Source organism: Gavia stellata, chromosome 18, assembly GCF_030936135.1.
Source record: "Gavia stellata isolate bGavSte3 chromosome 18, bGavSte3.hap2, whole genome shotgun sequence".
Lineage (NCBI taxonomy): Eukaryota > Metazoa > Chordata > Aves > Gaviiformes > Gaviidae > Gavia > Gavia stellata.
In genome coordinates, this window is record NC_082611.1 from 5,617,917 (window position 1) to 5,633,777 (window position 15,861).

The following is a 15,861-nucleotide window of genomic DNA, read 5'->3' on the forward strand; positions in this document are numbered from 1 at the left end:
AAATGGTGTACTAACAGGGAAATACAAGATTTGAGTCTTTTTAAATCTGAAAAGGCAGAAGGTCAGCAATCTTCTGTGAATATAGTTGGTCTGGGGAAGTTTCTTGAGCTGCCACAGTTTTTCTTGACACACCAGCCTGTAAAAGATTGATGTGTCTGACCTGTACCTTTTTTGTTTAAGTGAATACACCATGATGTGATTATCTTTAGGCATTTACATATAGTATAAGTAGCTTTGATGGCTTCCATTTCTGTTTTGCTGCTTGCAAGCATAGTTCAAAATAGATTGCAATGTTCAAAAGACTACTTAATTTTTTTTCACTAGAACCATTAAAATAGTAAGATTGAAGTTGTCAATCTGCGTAAAGATATTTTTAGTGTCTGATGAATCAGTTGCAAGTATTAGCTGCCGCTTCTATAGGATGGCATGCTGGTGAACCAGAAATAACTGGCTAAGATCTGGAAAAGGAGAGCATTTGAAGTGCTAAGCCGGCTTTTGAATGGAGCTGAATGGCTAGATGACTTTGGAGAAACCCTAAGAATTTGCTCTGACAAAGCCAAAACAGCTTGTTTATGGCCAGTGTCTTCAAGAGAAAAAAAATAGTTCAACATCAGAGGGGCAGCTGATACTTTTTGGTTTTGATACTAATTTGCCTTGAATGGAAAACCTACCTTGATGAACAATTCATAAACTCTTTGTGTGTGTGTATTTTTTATATATGTACATATATAGGCACACACAAGTACATTTGTGTGTGTGTAATACTCAAAGCATGAGATGGCATTGCATAAATAATGTTTTATTGATGGAATTCAAAATTGCATTCAAGTGCAGCTTGATAGAAAGCTAAATAAACTTAATATCTAGATCTAATTAATATTGCTATCTATTTTCTCTGGATGACAAGGAAAAAATTAAAAGCTAAATGAATGTTCAATTAGTACAATTGTTCTGATTAAAAATACTAATACAAAACAGTCCTAACACCTGGAGTTTCCATATTTCCCTCATTTAAAATAAATTACAAGTTATTCATCAAGTGGGTTGGTGCTGTCTGCAGTTGCTCTGTGCTGCCTGCTTGATGCACTGAAATACCCCACACGCTTCCCAGAAGCGACCAGCTTTTCTGTGAATCAGGCTAAGATGTAGAGCAAGGTTACTCGAGAAGTCTTTGGGGCAGGAATTGAATCCACGCTTCCATAGGCTGTAACACAGGAGTCAAGCAAGGAATCAACTTTAAAGTAGGGGGGTTTGAGTGTTTGGGGTGGTGTTTTTTTCCTCTCCCTTCAGGTTTGTGTGCTTTAATGTTTGGAGCTTTTCTTAACTTAAACCCTCTGGAGCTTGTTGGGGATTTGCTGTTTTGACTGGAAACAGATATTTTGACTTAAGTACTGGATATCTTTGAATTCCGTGCTAAAAAGAGAATATTCGGGCATCTTCAAATCTGTCAGACCATGCATATGGTGTTCACACCTGTTCCAGCAACCTCACTTGGTTATTTAGCTATCCAAGTGTTCTGCAATTACTGCTTAAAATGTCCCAGAATGAATTATTTGGCTTAATTGCAACGTTACGAAGAGCTGTGTAAGAAGCTAGAGAAGTCTAGTTTCCCCACATCATTGCGGAAATGAACATGTATTTTTTTCATTAATCAGATTACTTTCTTACCCTCTTATAAATGTGCAAAATGTTAAACTGACCGATGCGTGGGGCAGGAAATAGGGGAGGCACAAGCCATAAATCAGGTAAACTCGCTTGTGTGTCCCGGCAGTTCACATGCGTACAGCTGTTTCCTGCTCCCAGCGTGGGAGGGTGGATGGACAAGGCGAGGACTCTTAAAGCAGCTGGGTAGAAAATAGGAGCAAGTTGTATCCGAGATGGCCCGTTTGCAGTCCTGTTGCACATCTAAAGGCATTGTGTAGGACAAAGCACAATAGATAGAGAAGGGGTTTGGGTTTCTTTATAGCTTCAGTGACCTTTTCTTTTTGGGCTCTCCCATATCCTAAATATGAGTAATGCTGCACAGGAAGACCTTTTCTCTTATTCATGTGGTCTGTGATATCTCTTCTGATCCAACAGAGTGCCAAAAAATACAGGAAATTACTTTCACCTTATGAAAATTCATGATTGTAAGGAAGCTCTTGGAGCAATTGTTCTTTGGAAACTTCCCCCCAGAAAAGTCATCTTTTCTGATAGTGATCCACTGTAAATCTTTTGTGATACATGGTAGCTTTTTGCAAATATGTGTGTTCTCTCTCCTTTATGAAAAGACACTTCCAGTTTTAAATGTTAGGAAATAAGAAGTTATGGCTCTTTTTTGTCTATGCCTTATGCTGAAAGTGTGTACTTGTGCAGTACACTAAATCCTCTGGTCTCTAGTCTGATTCTTCAAAATGAACTGTTGTGGTGGCATCTGTTTAAAGTTGAACTGGAGGGGAATAATTTTATTCTGCAGTCTCAAGCCTATAGCATAGAGGTTTAAGAATTCATATTGCTGTTGGAATCAGAGATGATATTTTGAGAATGTTCTCATTCTGAATTAGTGACTTGGTGAGGGCACTTACTGTCAGTTTGGTCATTACTGACACTGCTCTGATCTGTGTGAGAGAGAGATATAATGTGTTTTTCTGCCTAAAATTATTAAAAGGCAGCAGGATTTTCCATTTTATCATTCTAATGACATGGCTACAACTGCAAGACACATGTCCTATACAATGGAGAATGCTTTCTTACTGCACAGATCATCTTCATCTGAAGAAATGAAAGGGAAGTGTTTGAAGGAGAATGGGCTTCTGCCAAAGATTGTTTAACTCCAGAAGTAAATTCTACATCTATATGGAAACAATTTTATTACTTCTAAAAAGTATCTGTAGGGCTTCTTGTAGCCACTAATGCAAAGAGGCGCTTGATTTGAGTGTGATACATGAGCAAGTTTGTTTGAAAAAATTAAAAAAAAACAAAAACCAAACACAAAACCTCTTATGCATTTTCACACAAGAATAAATTTTCTTCGTAAATATTGCCTATGTTCTTCTCAATATAACTGCTAAAGGATTTTGTACAAGATCAGCAAATCCATAATTAAAACTCTTGAGCCTAAAAGGGAACCTATCTGTAGAACAGAAAGTCCTTCAGAATGTTCCTTTTTTTTGACAAGCAAGTCTAGCTTCAATTATCACAAATTGTGGGTGACTTAAATCTTTCACTTTTCTAAAGATATGCCAACCAGTCTAAGATATGCTTTTGTTCACTGCTATGAATTTTAAACAAAATACATTGGCTTCTAATAAACATGTTTCACTTTTACTCCCACCCAGTGTCAATTAACTGCATTCATCATACAAGGGGAAAAAACCCGAATTCTTTAAGCCAAAGCAAAGGACTGAATTTAATAACACTTCCTTTTCATTGTAAAGATTTACTAGATAGCTTTGAGCATTTATTCAGTTTTTGCTAGAACTAAGAGAATTGCTTTTGAAGAAATACTACCTTACCTACATGTCAGTAGTGCATTATGGCAGCTCCACTTCATCAGCAGCAGTTTATGTGAATTCAGCTATGCAGTACTTCTATTGTTGCAGCTCCTGAAGCATATCAGGATGTTGTCCAAGCTTCCACGTGTGGTATTGCTGTGTTAGACCTCAATGCGTGTTGGAAAGTGAAAACACAGTTGGATTTGCTATCCTAGAAACAAGCTTAGTTCCCATCTCTTTCCTTTTCCACAGGGTGAATCGGTGAAGTACTTCCTGGATAACCTGGATCGGATTGGTCAGCTGGTAAGACATACCTTCTCTTTCTGCACCAAATGAGCTCAAAGAAATAATGGTAGCCTGGCTGTGCTATGATTAATGCCTTTTGGTTTGTGAGTTCTTTAAAATTATATTGCATTAAATAACTTCAAACTTCTTTACTCTAAAAATAGTAAACTACAGCCTTATGAAACTGAAGCTTAGTATTTGCTTAATCTTTTTTGACAGACAACAAATATCATTTATGGAAGTTTTATTTATGCACATATTTTCTTTTATCAGTCCTTCTATGGAGTCTCTGAATCTCATTCACTTTTCGTGATGATCTGATGGCTGATGCTACTTAAGGTAGCAGAATGAAAAATTAAACATAAAAATTATTAGATAAAAAAATTGTAGGATTCAAAATCAGTAATCAAAACATCTGTCAGGAGACTTGGAGGAGAAAGAAGGGAGATGATTTTCCTAAATAGTAACAGTGATAAGCTTCTGAAGAACAGATCTCTCTACAGTGGTGGGCTGGGCCACAACCTGCGGTAGAACATGTTGCTGTACTCACTGGTCATGGACTGTGAACCTGGAAGAAGTATTTCCACTAAAGCTTGCAAGATGTCCTTTGTAAGAGTAATGAACTATGAAAAACTAGATTTCAAAAAAAATCCTTGCAGTGATGATTTGGAGATCTGCTTTACTGAACACTACCTAAATGGCAATAGCACTGTGGCTAAGAATTTCATAATGATAAAATAGAATTCAGCCTGAAAATGGGAGGCTTGAAGGATAAAAATATGAATGAGTTAATTGGTCCTATATTTTTATTCTCATATGTATCAGGATCTTATGTAGCTGTTTACCAATATGTTGAGATAAATGGTCAACAGTCCATTATTTTGAAGTTGAGTATTCATTCTTCACTTGATAACTAAAAAAACATAGCTTTTGTTGATTTCCCCCCCACCCTTGCTTCAATATTCTGGCATTAGGCAGCATTTTTGAAGGACTTTTTTGACACTTTTTCTCCTTTCTTTTACAGAATTATTTCCCCAGCAAACAAGATATTTTGCTGGCTAGAAAAGCCACCAAGGGGATAGTAGAGCATGATTTCATCATTAAAAAAATACCTTTCAAGATGGTGGATGTAGGTGGACAGAGATCTCAGCGTCAAAAGTGGTTCCAGTGCTTTGATGGAATAACTTCAATTTTGTTTATGGTCTCCTCCAGTGAATACGATCAGGTTCTCATGGAAGACAGGCGCACAAATAGACTCGTGGAGTCCATGAATATCTTTGAGACAATAGTCAATAACAAGCTTTTCTTTAACGTTTCTATTATCCTATTCCTCAACAAGATGGATCTTCTTGTAGAGAAGGTAAAGACTGTCAGCATTAAGAAGTATTTCTCGGACTTCAAAGGCGACCCTCACAGGCTAGAAGATGTTCAACGTTATCTGGTGCAGTGCTTTGACAGAAAGAGGAGAAACCGTAGTAAGCCGCTCTTCCATCACTTCACCACTGCCATAGACACTGAAAACATCCGCTTTGTGTTTCATGCTGTGAAGGACACGATCCTTCAAGAGAATCTGAAGGATATTATGTTGCAGTGAAGGAGAGCAGCCCATGTTCTATTAAAATTTGCCGGAGGGTTAGATCAAAGTTTTTATCCTTTCTTTATGGCCCTTGCATGTGGCATAGGACCCATGCTAATTACTTGGCTCAGGAATGCTGTAAACTAGCCAGTCCAAACAGAGGAGCTATAGGCCGAAGGAGTCAAATGTTGATGTTAGCTACTGAATCATTTGGACTAGAAACACTACTGAAACGTGGCCGTTGTAGGTTCTGTACCTAGTTTGGAATGCTGAATAACACAACCACCTTCTGCCTTCTTAGAAAAAAGAAATTGCTGACAAACCATTTATAGAAGACACGTTTTAAATTAATATGCTCATTTTTCAGAAACACTAGTTGTACAAACTGCCTTTTTTTGTAGTTTGGAGGTGCTGAATCAATCAAACTAATCTAAACATAATGAGATGGGTAGCTGTATTGGAGAAGGTTAATGGAAGTTCCATTCTTGACCCTTAGGAACATAACCAGATCTTGTGTGCATGTTCAGCTTTGCCAAGGGTCTGGAATCCACTTATCAAGGTGGATGCACAGCTCTTGTCTGAAGGTCTTGCATAAGTCTCCTGAGGCAAAAACTGTATAAGGAAATCTGTGTTGGAGTAAATTGGATGGGAAGCTAAGGCCTCGCTGATACGGAGAAGGGTTTATTTTGCACTATGTGTAAAGGATATTACATCATGGGGAAATTGATTCCCTTGGTGAAGCATCCTGTGCTAGAGCACCTGACCATGTACCTGCACGGTGGGTGCTTGAGTGAGATGTACTTCACGGAAATTCAGCACTGTTCTCACACCCGCCAGTTGGCAGTAGTTATGAAGGTTCAGTATCTCATGTGACAGGGCTTTATCTATATTCAAAAGTTTGAAAGCTGATTAAACTCTTAAGCAAAGGTTTTGGTAGTACAGCAGCTGCTTGATTAGTTCCCAACAGCTGACCTTATAGGAAGACTGAACACCCTAGAGATCCCAGTTTTACAGCTGCACTGATGTATTTGGACAGCAAGACCTTGCTGTAAAATTAGCCTTTAATCTCTGTCTTAATGGGATCTTTAGCCTATAGTAATGCACATGTAATTCTGAGTACAGTCAAGTTTGGAGTTGCCCTTTTTGGGCAATGATTTGTGTGTAAAATTGCAAGAGGCTATGAATAATGTTGGTATGAACTGTTAATTTCTTAGCTCTCTCAATCTGTGTAACTATCAGGTGCCTTTTTTGTGTACAGACATATCGGATCTTTTCTACTACAGTGGGGTACATGGATAAATTGAAGATCTGCCTTTTGTATCAGCATTGTAGTGCTATCCTTTAGGTAATTTTCAAACATAGTTTACTGTGCAATTTTTGTCATAGTTTTTATCCAAGAATAAAACCTGAAGGGCTGTTTGTACCCATAAAAAGTCAGCAGATTCCCTGGAGTTCTTATCCCCTTTGAGCCTGTAATGGCATCTCAAAACAAGCAATGTTTTACTTCAGCTGGTAAACCCATGGGAAATGTGGTCAGAAAAAGTCCTGTTCCGTTGTCCTTTCATGTTAATTTGGATAAAATCTGGAATCTTTCTTCCTCTCTGAAGCATGCAGATGTTCATATCACTATTTTTGTGTAGTTTCCTAACGTAGCAGTCTTGGCTTTCTTTGTGCAGGCTTCAGAGTGGAAAAGATGTGGCTATTTCAGTGCTATGTAACGCGCACAGTATCAAGGTAAGAAGCAATTGAAAAGTTGCAGATGGGAAAATCTAACTTAAATTTGAGCAAACTTAAACAGGAATTAGCTTTCTTGTAACAAGTCTTATTTTTGCCAGGACCAACTCTGTCTTTTAAATATTTATTCATTTCTAACCTTGAAGGGGAAAAATGTTATGTGACTCTAATATTCAGATGGGAGGGAAACTCTTAAGATTATTACATTTGAAAAGGTAAATGTTTCAACACAGAGTGATGTAAACAAGTTTACTCATCATAGAAGGTTCGTTTCTCTAAGCTAGCCCATTTGTTTGGCCAAAGACTAAGACTGTTTTCAAAGTTTTCAAAAATTCTTAGAGTTCTTGGTAGTGGTTTCCACTTCACAAGACCCTGGGAAAGAAGAGGCAGTTGTGGCCTGACCTGACTTCTTAGCTGACTTGACTTTATTTCCTAGTTTGCTGTGAGCTTTATTCTTTCTTTAAGTTTTCTAGATGAGTTAATATTATGCTTGTTCTCTCAAATGAGTTAAACATTCCCTTTCAACTGTATTTTTCTCAAGAATTACCTCAGTTTTATGTCTGAATCTACTGTAGTTTTACCTGGGAGGCGTAGCATGGAATTTGCTTTTGTTTTTCTCTTCATGCTCATCCATGGTTTTGTATCCGTAGTCACCTTATGGGTTTAAAACTCTGAACAGGGCTAATAATTCAACTTCCATTTTAAATAACTTAATCTGCACCTGGAAAAGAAACGGCATGAGAGATCTCATATTGAGCTCTCAAGCATTTTTTTGTATGATACGGCAGTTTTGCACACTAAATCAGAGTTTTAGGGAACCAGTTTGATCATCTCAGGCCCACTATTGCCTTTCTTCTTTTTATTGATAAAATGGACCTAAGCACAATGCTGTAGACTGCGGATGAAAATCAGTGATTTGGCTGTGTAGGCTCTGTGTTCTGTCAGACTTTGATAGTGACGGTTCACACCAGGGACCCAAGATCAGGAAACTCTTCTTGCAAAAGTCAAGCACTTCCCAAGTTTGTGAAGGATCTGGCCCATGAGTGAAAAGAACTTTTTTTTTAAGTGGCAGCTTTCTCTGCAAAATACACTCTACTTCCTGCCACAACTGAGGGGTTTTGTGTTTGTTTTTTCCAAGGTAAGTTGTAGTATAATAAAGCCAGAAAATCATGTTAGGGTAAATCAGCTAATTACTAAAGCAGAACTTAGGTAGGTTAGGTTGTACAAACATCTCAGGAGAGGCTTGGTTGGTTGCTTAGTCCTTTCACAAGAAACAAATACAAAACTTTATTTTAAGTGATATCCTGGAGAACTTTGCAGGTAAACACAGCTGGAGAGAACATCTTTTTTTGTTAACTTTATAGGCTTATTGTTCATTTGGCTAGTCAGGAAATGGGTCACAGGCAGGATGATAATCAGATGGAGACCTTGAACAACTACTTTTTTTTAAAAAAAAAAAAGCAGCCTTTTGCTGTCCCTCCTCTGACAGCCGCAGGTCAGTGACCAGTGATGGGGTGTTGCAAACGGGTTGTCTCTCGCAAGGACAAAGAGAGGAAGTGCAGCATGTGCTTGCAGGAGAGACTTATGTAATCTTGCAGTTTAAGTAGAAGAACTAACTAAATGGGAGTCATTTATCAAACACTGCTTTGTTGTCCTCAAAACAGGCTTTAAGCTAATATAACGTGTCAGTCAGTACTGTTCCTTCAGATTGCAGTGCTGTCATGCTCTGAACAATTCTTAGATGGCATTACGAGGTGACATGGTGAATTGGAATTTAAAACGAAGAATAGTTTTCTGTAAGTGACATATTTAATAGGCAGTTGTCACTTTGAAGGAATTAAATAGTTCTTAATGTTGAAAATGAATTAATACTGATTATGGGATGGAAATGACTGGCCACGCAACTTTACACTACAACTCAAAGATGCTTCCAGTTTGATACAAAGAATTGATCTTATTTTATTTAATATGGCAGCATAGATTATTTGACTTATTAACCTGATAATATATTCGTTTTTTTAAAATACTGCTGTGTAAAACCTAGAACTAGGCATGTTACAAGCATGAAGAAGCTCCTTAAGATGACCGTTTACAGGCTTTCTGAGCCAACTAAAGCCTGAACTTCAGCCAAGCAGACAGAGTGGAGAAACTAATGGCAGAAAAACTGTAGTGAAATGGACTAGGAAGAGCTTATCGGTATGTAGCACTGCAGACAAAAATGTAATTCCACTAGGATAACTAAAGTAGTTGTTAGTATGAAAAACAGTGCATTTGAAAAGTGTGTCCCATCTTGTCTGTGTGTTGTCCCCCTTCCTCATGTCTCCATCCCCCCTGGGTATTCACCAGTCCTTGTTACTGTGATCTGCAAAGAACTGTAGAATTAAATAAATTAAAAGAATAGACATGGAACCATTGAAGAAACTAGCAGAGAACTACCTTCCATGTCATTTTTAGAAAACAAGCCCTTTGCTCCCTTTAGATGGCTGTCTTTGTGGTTATTACCTTCATGTTTTGGAGTCTTTTCTATGTATGTACCTCTTTAGTTCTCCTGGAAAAAAAAAAACCAACATTCTGCTGCATGGAACTACAGGATTTCTGTAAAAGGCCCCTCTCATTTTCAGGCAGTGAGTTTGACGCCTGACTTAGCTTTGCTTGTGTCATCAAATTTTCAGGAGTATTAATCGGGTTGATAAGCAATTTGATGCATACCAGCTTGAGACACAAACACGATATGCAATAACACCTCCATACACTGCAGCTTGTTATGTAAGCTAAACACTGATCTCTCTCACTGATGAGAACTATATTGATTCCTCTAAGTTTAGTAGTAGCCTCTTTTCCATATCATTTTTCTACTATAAAATCACATGATGTAGTCAGGGGTTTTAATATAGCACTGCCAACTCTTTACCTCAGTACACTCACTATTAATTCTGTAACACAGAAAGTGATGGGTAGGGTGTTTCAGTAGCAACCATAAAACATCTGTGCCTACTTCTGTAAATGAGTTTTTAACAGATTTCCAGGGAGCATCCGTTATGGGACAGGAAGACTGGCATGGTCTGGGCCAGACTGGGCTGAGTTAATATTGACTTCACACACTTCTAGATGAGGACTGTCTAGCCTAGTGAGGAAGTAATTGGCAAGGCAATACAAGACCTAGTGCTTTTTAATATTACCTGTTTTGTGATTAGCTGGGGTGATTTCTGCTTTGTGCTGTGAAGTGGGCACTTCTTTGTTTTAACACTAATCTTTTTTTACATAGATGAAATGAGTAAAGCCAAGATATTTGGAGCTGCAACTGCTGCTCTGCTAACCAGGTGATGCTATCTCTTTGCTCGTCTTGGTGGTTGGACATTTTAGCTTGATTCTTGACATTTTTATCTGTCTAATGGCATTTGGAAAGCAGTGTTGAAGTTTGTCTGTGTGTCAATATGCTCGTTTTCTTATCAGGTGGGAAGTATGGAGGTACTAGATTGTCAGTGCTGGTGGTTCTGTGCCTGGCTTGACGAACTGTATCACAACCTAGCTCTTGGCATGTGTCCGAAGGTCGTATCTTCTGTCCGATGTGAAAATATTCACAGTCGGAGAGAAAAAAGAGCAGCACTGACTTCCAAGGTGGGCATTCTGGTAAAAAAGCCAAAGTATGTTGGAAGGGAGCAAGAGAGGGGAGCTATTTTCTAAACAGATCCCAAAAGCTGATGGTGCTTGAAGACTGACTGCATTGAAGTGAAATGCCATCTGCGTTGACCCCAAAAGCTTTGAGTGACTCCGGAGAGCTAGTGGCTGTGAATTAACAGCAGCAGGCTGGCAAGGCTGGCCCTGCTGCAGCTGCACACCCTTCCATTGTAAATCTCCCTTCATCTGTTCATGACTGAGTGCTAAAACTCAGTTCCTACTAGAACACTGACAATATGCAGGTATCTGGCCAGACGGCGCATCTTACTCCTTTCTAAAAGCTACTTAAACTTTCTTCAAGATGTCAGAGTGGGAGTATTTCAGGGGAATGGCTAGGTAACAGACTGTTTCCATCATTTGAATAAAAAGTAATACTGAGAGAGAGCAGAATTTTTGGGTAAGTAGGACCTGAGAAAAAGCATCTTATGAAGGAAGTATCAGATTTGGAATAGCACTGCTTCTCTGCTAATACTTCCCATCAATCTCTTGTGCTGAGCTTGTGTGCAGGTGGTTGGACACAAAAGCTGAGAGGAGATAGCAGGGAGAAGGGGGATGCGGAAGAGAAAGGATCTTTTGGTCGTTCGCAAGACTTGGAAAGCGTGCTTGGTGGGCTTAGGTTTGAAAACGTGTTCAAACTCCCGTTCGCGTTGAAGCCATTAACTGTCTTTAGGCTTATGAGCGTTTTTCCAGTGACCAGGTGTCATTATCTGGCATGTGTAATGAGCTTGAATTGATGATACATGTTAAACAGTATTTCTGGCGACTCCACTTAACAAAATGGCTAGTATTTATTGCTCTTGTGATGAGTTGTCTTGTTTATGGAATCAATATGTATGAAAGCAAACTGACAAAACACAAAGTTATCTCGTGACACAATCATGTAGCTAGGAAGCCAATTAATGTTATCTCTTATTCTGCAATTTACTTGCTCTCTGGTGCCTATGCATTGTAACACACATACTATGCAATATCATTCTTTCTTTAACCAGTTCACTGCGTTGGGCAAGAAAGGCCTGAGTTTAGCCTTAATTTTCTAACAATTCACAGGAAAGTACTTTAAAAACAGTGGCAAACTAAAAGAAGGTGAAAAATGCATAAAGTAAAAGCACAGTTCCAGACTGCTCACATAAGTGTCTTTCTAGCACCAAAACAGCATCCACAGTAGAAGCAGCTACTTGCTGTAATAGTTTCAACTTAAGAAAACTGTGTACTAGATAAAATTATATTGTGATGTGTAAAAAGTGTATTTTATAGCTTTGGTGACTTAGTTTACTGTTTTGTATATATGAATTTTATAAATCTATTAAAACTTGACTTGTTATACTGTTCTTTATGGGTTTTGTCTTTCAACAAAGTCTAGAGTGACATTTTTTGCTTTATTCAAACATTTTCTGCAAGAGAGCTGCTTTTTGAATAAATTACAGCATGAACTGCATGGAACTACAGCTGTCATGCAATAGTCTTGTTCTGTAATCTTTACATATCTCCCACCTCTCCAGTTCTGGCCTGAACCATTCTTCCTGAGCGTGTCCAGCAATTGAAGGCTGGTGAGACACAAGTCTATATAAAACCTCTAACTCATTCGGCTGTAGCATTTCAGTAGCTGACTTGGGCATTAGAACTGATGGGAAGTGGAAGGGGAGACACAGCTAGAGTTTGTGCTTATGTATTTTAAGCTCAACAAGAGAAGATAAGTAAGCCTGTTGAGTTGGCAACACCTGTCAGAGATTCCTCTTCTGCTGTGCACCATCTGATAATAGCCATGGGAACTACGCTTGCTTCTTTGCCAGTGCCAGTCTCCTCTGTCAGACTCACTCTCTTGTGTGCCGTGGTATCCAATACGGCAGTGCAGAACCATTGACCTTTGGAGAGTCATCGGTATCCCTGTCTTACAGCGTTGCCATCCTGGCATCAATTCTGCCAGAACTTGAGCTCCAGTTCTTAGGAATGTCGTTAACCTTTCCTCGATGGTACTTCAAAAGGTCACATCTGGCAGATTTTTATGGCAAGTCTTAATTGTTTCTTGTGTGAACTGTTAATGCCTAATCAATTACATTCGAAACACTTCATGGAGCGTTGTTTGTCCTTTCTGCTAATCAGTGGAAATGTTAGGTCCTCGGCTACATCAAGCTTTTGGGAATGGGTGACTTTTTTCCCCTGGAGGTGCTGAGCACTTTCAGGTGACAATGTGTATTGTCAGTGTTCAGCATTTCTGAAAATGAGGGCAGATGAATTGCAGATTCCGTATGCGCTCATAGGAGGTTTCCAGGTGTGATCATGCACTTTCTAATCTGAAAAGCTCTCAGCAACAGCAGCAGCTCCAAGTGATCTCTTCGGTCAGCTCTGTGAAAGCAAATTCCCCCTTTTCTGGGCCAAAATATTCCTGTGAATTACAGCTCTACAAGATAGTATATAGAGAAAGTTTAACAGGTTTCTCACTGGAGCAAGAAAGGGCTCTTCCTGGCAATACCTGCTGGAACACATTGGTGTTTTACCAGGGGCCGTGCCAGGCTTTAGAGATATTTGACCAGCAGACAGAGAAGGGGGTTGTTCTAAGTTGTCACTTTTGTCTGCTCCAAAGCTCTTTGGGGTTTGGTTGGTTTGTTTTGATGGAGTTTCTCTGGTGTCTGAATTCCTGAAACTCCAAAGCTTTAGTCAAAATAAGAAATGCGTTGTCACTGGAGTGCCTACCTGAACTCAGTGCTTCCCTACTCAGCAGGCGCTTAAACCGCCCCGATTTCAGTGGGATTTAAATTTTTATTTGGAACACATGGTGGGAGGCTTGAATCTTAGTGACACCATTAATATTTCTGCATCTCAATTTATCCCACTTCATATGGCAAAGATGACCCTTCCATAATTCAACTGCACAGACGTTGCCCCGTAAGAAGAGGCTGAAGCAGACAGTTCTGCAGGTAAGTTTGTCTGTTCAGGGCCAATGCATGCTGGTACCCTTCACGGGGAGCTGAAACTCGGTATATTAACTTCGAATTCTCTTCCCTGGACCCGCATGGCTACCTGTTACTAGAGTATCTCTTCTGCAATTTCAATAATCCAACGCTCCAAAGATAAAAGGGAAAACATGGCTATTTCCCCAGGGAGAGACTTCTCTAAAATGCAGTATGCCGGGCTGTATAGCTTTGTATTGTTGCTAAAGTGTACAAGGCGTAAGGTTTGGGGTGGTTATAGTAATATTTAAGTGCTCATTAAGAGAAATGGAATTGCTGTGGTTTCCAGCTCCAGTCTGGTATCTCGATACCCTGTACAGACCTACAAGGAAGTTTATTCAGTAACTAACAAAAACTACCACGTTTCTTGCCACTCTCCCCAGGACTGACCAGCATCTCGGGAAGCTGCATGGTGTTAAGGGAGGAAGAGTTATTAGGAAGAGTCTTCAGGGATTTTTTACAAAAATGTAACTTTCCTTTAAAGCCTCAATTTTCCACAGCACAAATGGACTTCAGATAAAAGTACCATTTTTAGGGGAGGGAGAGGATCATATCCCCTGTTAAATCAGAAAGTGCTGGATAGTGCTAATGCAATGTCTATGGAAGATGCTGGTTTCTCCTCTCCCACCTTTGCAAGCTGTTGTAGGCAATTTCACCCCTAACTAGCAAAGAGTCTGGGGTTTTTTGTTGTTTTCCCTGGACGGTTGTGTTGTACCCCCGCTCCCTTCAATTAGAGCAACTTCTTGTTTTAAAAGTAGGAGTGGAATGTTCTGCCTGTTTATTCGTGGGAGAAGATATTTGTCTTTATGAGCTCGTAAAGCTATTAAAAGACTGTGTTTTCTGCTCTGTTCAGGATTATAGGCTTTAGAAGTTGCTTCAAAACAAGTATCTTTGAGCTTGGGGCAGAAAAGGTATGACCGGAGTTACTTTGATCGGGGAGCGTGCTCTAGGTAGCCACAGGACGGTGTGGTTTGGGAGATGTTCTGTGCCAGTGGGTCTAACGTGAATCCATGTTGTACCATCGTCTTAGGAATCGTTGCTTGAGAGGTAACAGCAACTTCAGGAAGGAGTTACTGGGCTCTACTGGGGGATCTCCTGAAGGCAGCAGCCAGGTCATGTGCAGAGTTCATTTCTAGATCACCTGCCTGTCACAACAAGACACCGCAGGTCCCGAGACAGAGACGCCTGCGCTGCCTTCCCGGGGCTGCGGAGGGAGGCTGCCAGGCAGCGCCCCAAAGCCGTGCCCAGGGGAGCTCTGTGCAGGCTGCGGGTACTGTTGCCCCTTGGGACTTCCTTCCCGTCTGGGTGCCCAGCTCCTGTCGCTGCCTGTCCTCCTGCAGAAGGCTCACCGAACTGGCTGAAGCGCTGCATCGTGAATAGCGAGGTTCTCCTGCCTGCTACACAGTGTAAACGCGGTTCCTGGACCATTTGTAACCAACCTCAGTCTTAGCTGCTGAGTTGCAAGGGCCTTCTGGGTGTGCATTTATGTAGAGTACCCTACTGCTGCTTGCTGATTGTTGATCCAGAGCTTGACCTTCTAAAACGACTCCGAAGTATCTCATCTCTATTTCTGTTCCACAGCTTACTCAGCAGGTTATTACCTGCAAACTATGTTGCTGTTCCCACCCCCTTCCAAGTAGAAGTATCTCCCTAGAAACCTGCTGCTTAAAATGCAAGAAATCTTATTTAGGGGCTTACCTTCGATTTGTTTTACTTCTCATTCCTCTGTCAGTTGTTTTCTGCCCCTCCACCATTCTGGTACACGTGGAGAGGAGTAGGAGTTGCACCTTTGTGCTTTAGTCTTGGTTATAACCTTAATTTTCTGTGTAACCTTGGCCAGTCATTTTATCCCTCTGTGACCCAGGTTGCCTCCACTCCTCACACTGGTGTAGGCTGTGTAAAGTGCAAAGTACTACTTACAGACCCTGGGAAGAAAACGTTATGCTGTGCTGTCATGTGCAGCAGCACTGCTGGAAACCTTTGCTGATGTGAAGAGTAGCCACCTCCCCGGGAACGTCTTTGCATGAACAAAAACCTGCAGTGCAATATTGCTTGGACTTTCTCTCCTCCAGCTGCCTGAGGACTTAAAAGCGTAACAGCCGCTTTCTGCCCGTCACCACGAAGTTGCATCTTGCCTATGGACCCTGCTGGGCTGCCCACAGAAGCA

General features: G+C 40.2%; 1 protein-coding gene across 2 annotated transcripts in view; it reads left to right on the top strand.

Moving 5' to 3' along the window:
- The window catches only part of GNA12 (G protein subunit alpha 12), a 39,371-nt gene extending 32,500 nt beyond the window's left edge, over positions 1 to 6,871 (top strand). Inside the window, exons 3-4 of one of the 2 annotated variants that reach the window (XM_059826701.1) lie at positions 3,726 to 3,776; positions 4,783 to 6,871. In XM_059826701.1, the coding sequence (XP_059682684.1) occupies positions 3,726 to 3,776; positions 4,783 to 5,352 (621 nt within the window). In that variant the 3' untranslated portion in view covers positions 5,353 to 6,871. The remainder of the gene's footprint in view (positions 1 to 3,725; positions 3,777 to 4,782) is intronic. The other variant, XM_059826702.1, reaches the window with a different exon arrangement.
- Positions 6,872 to 15,861: the final 8,990 nt, after the last annotated feature.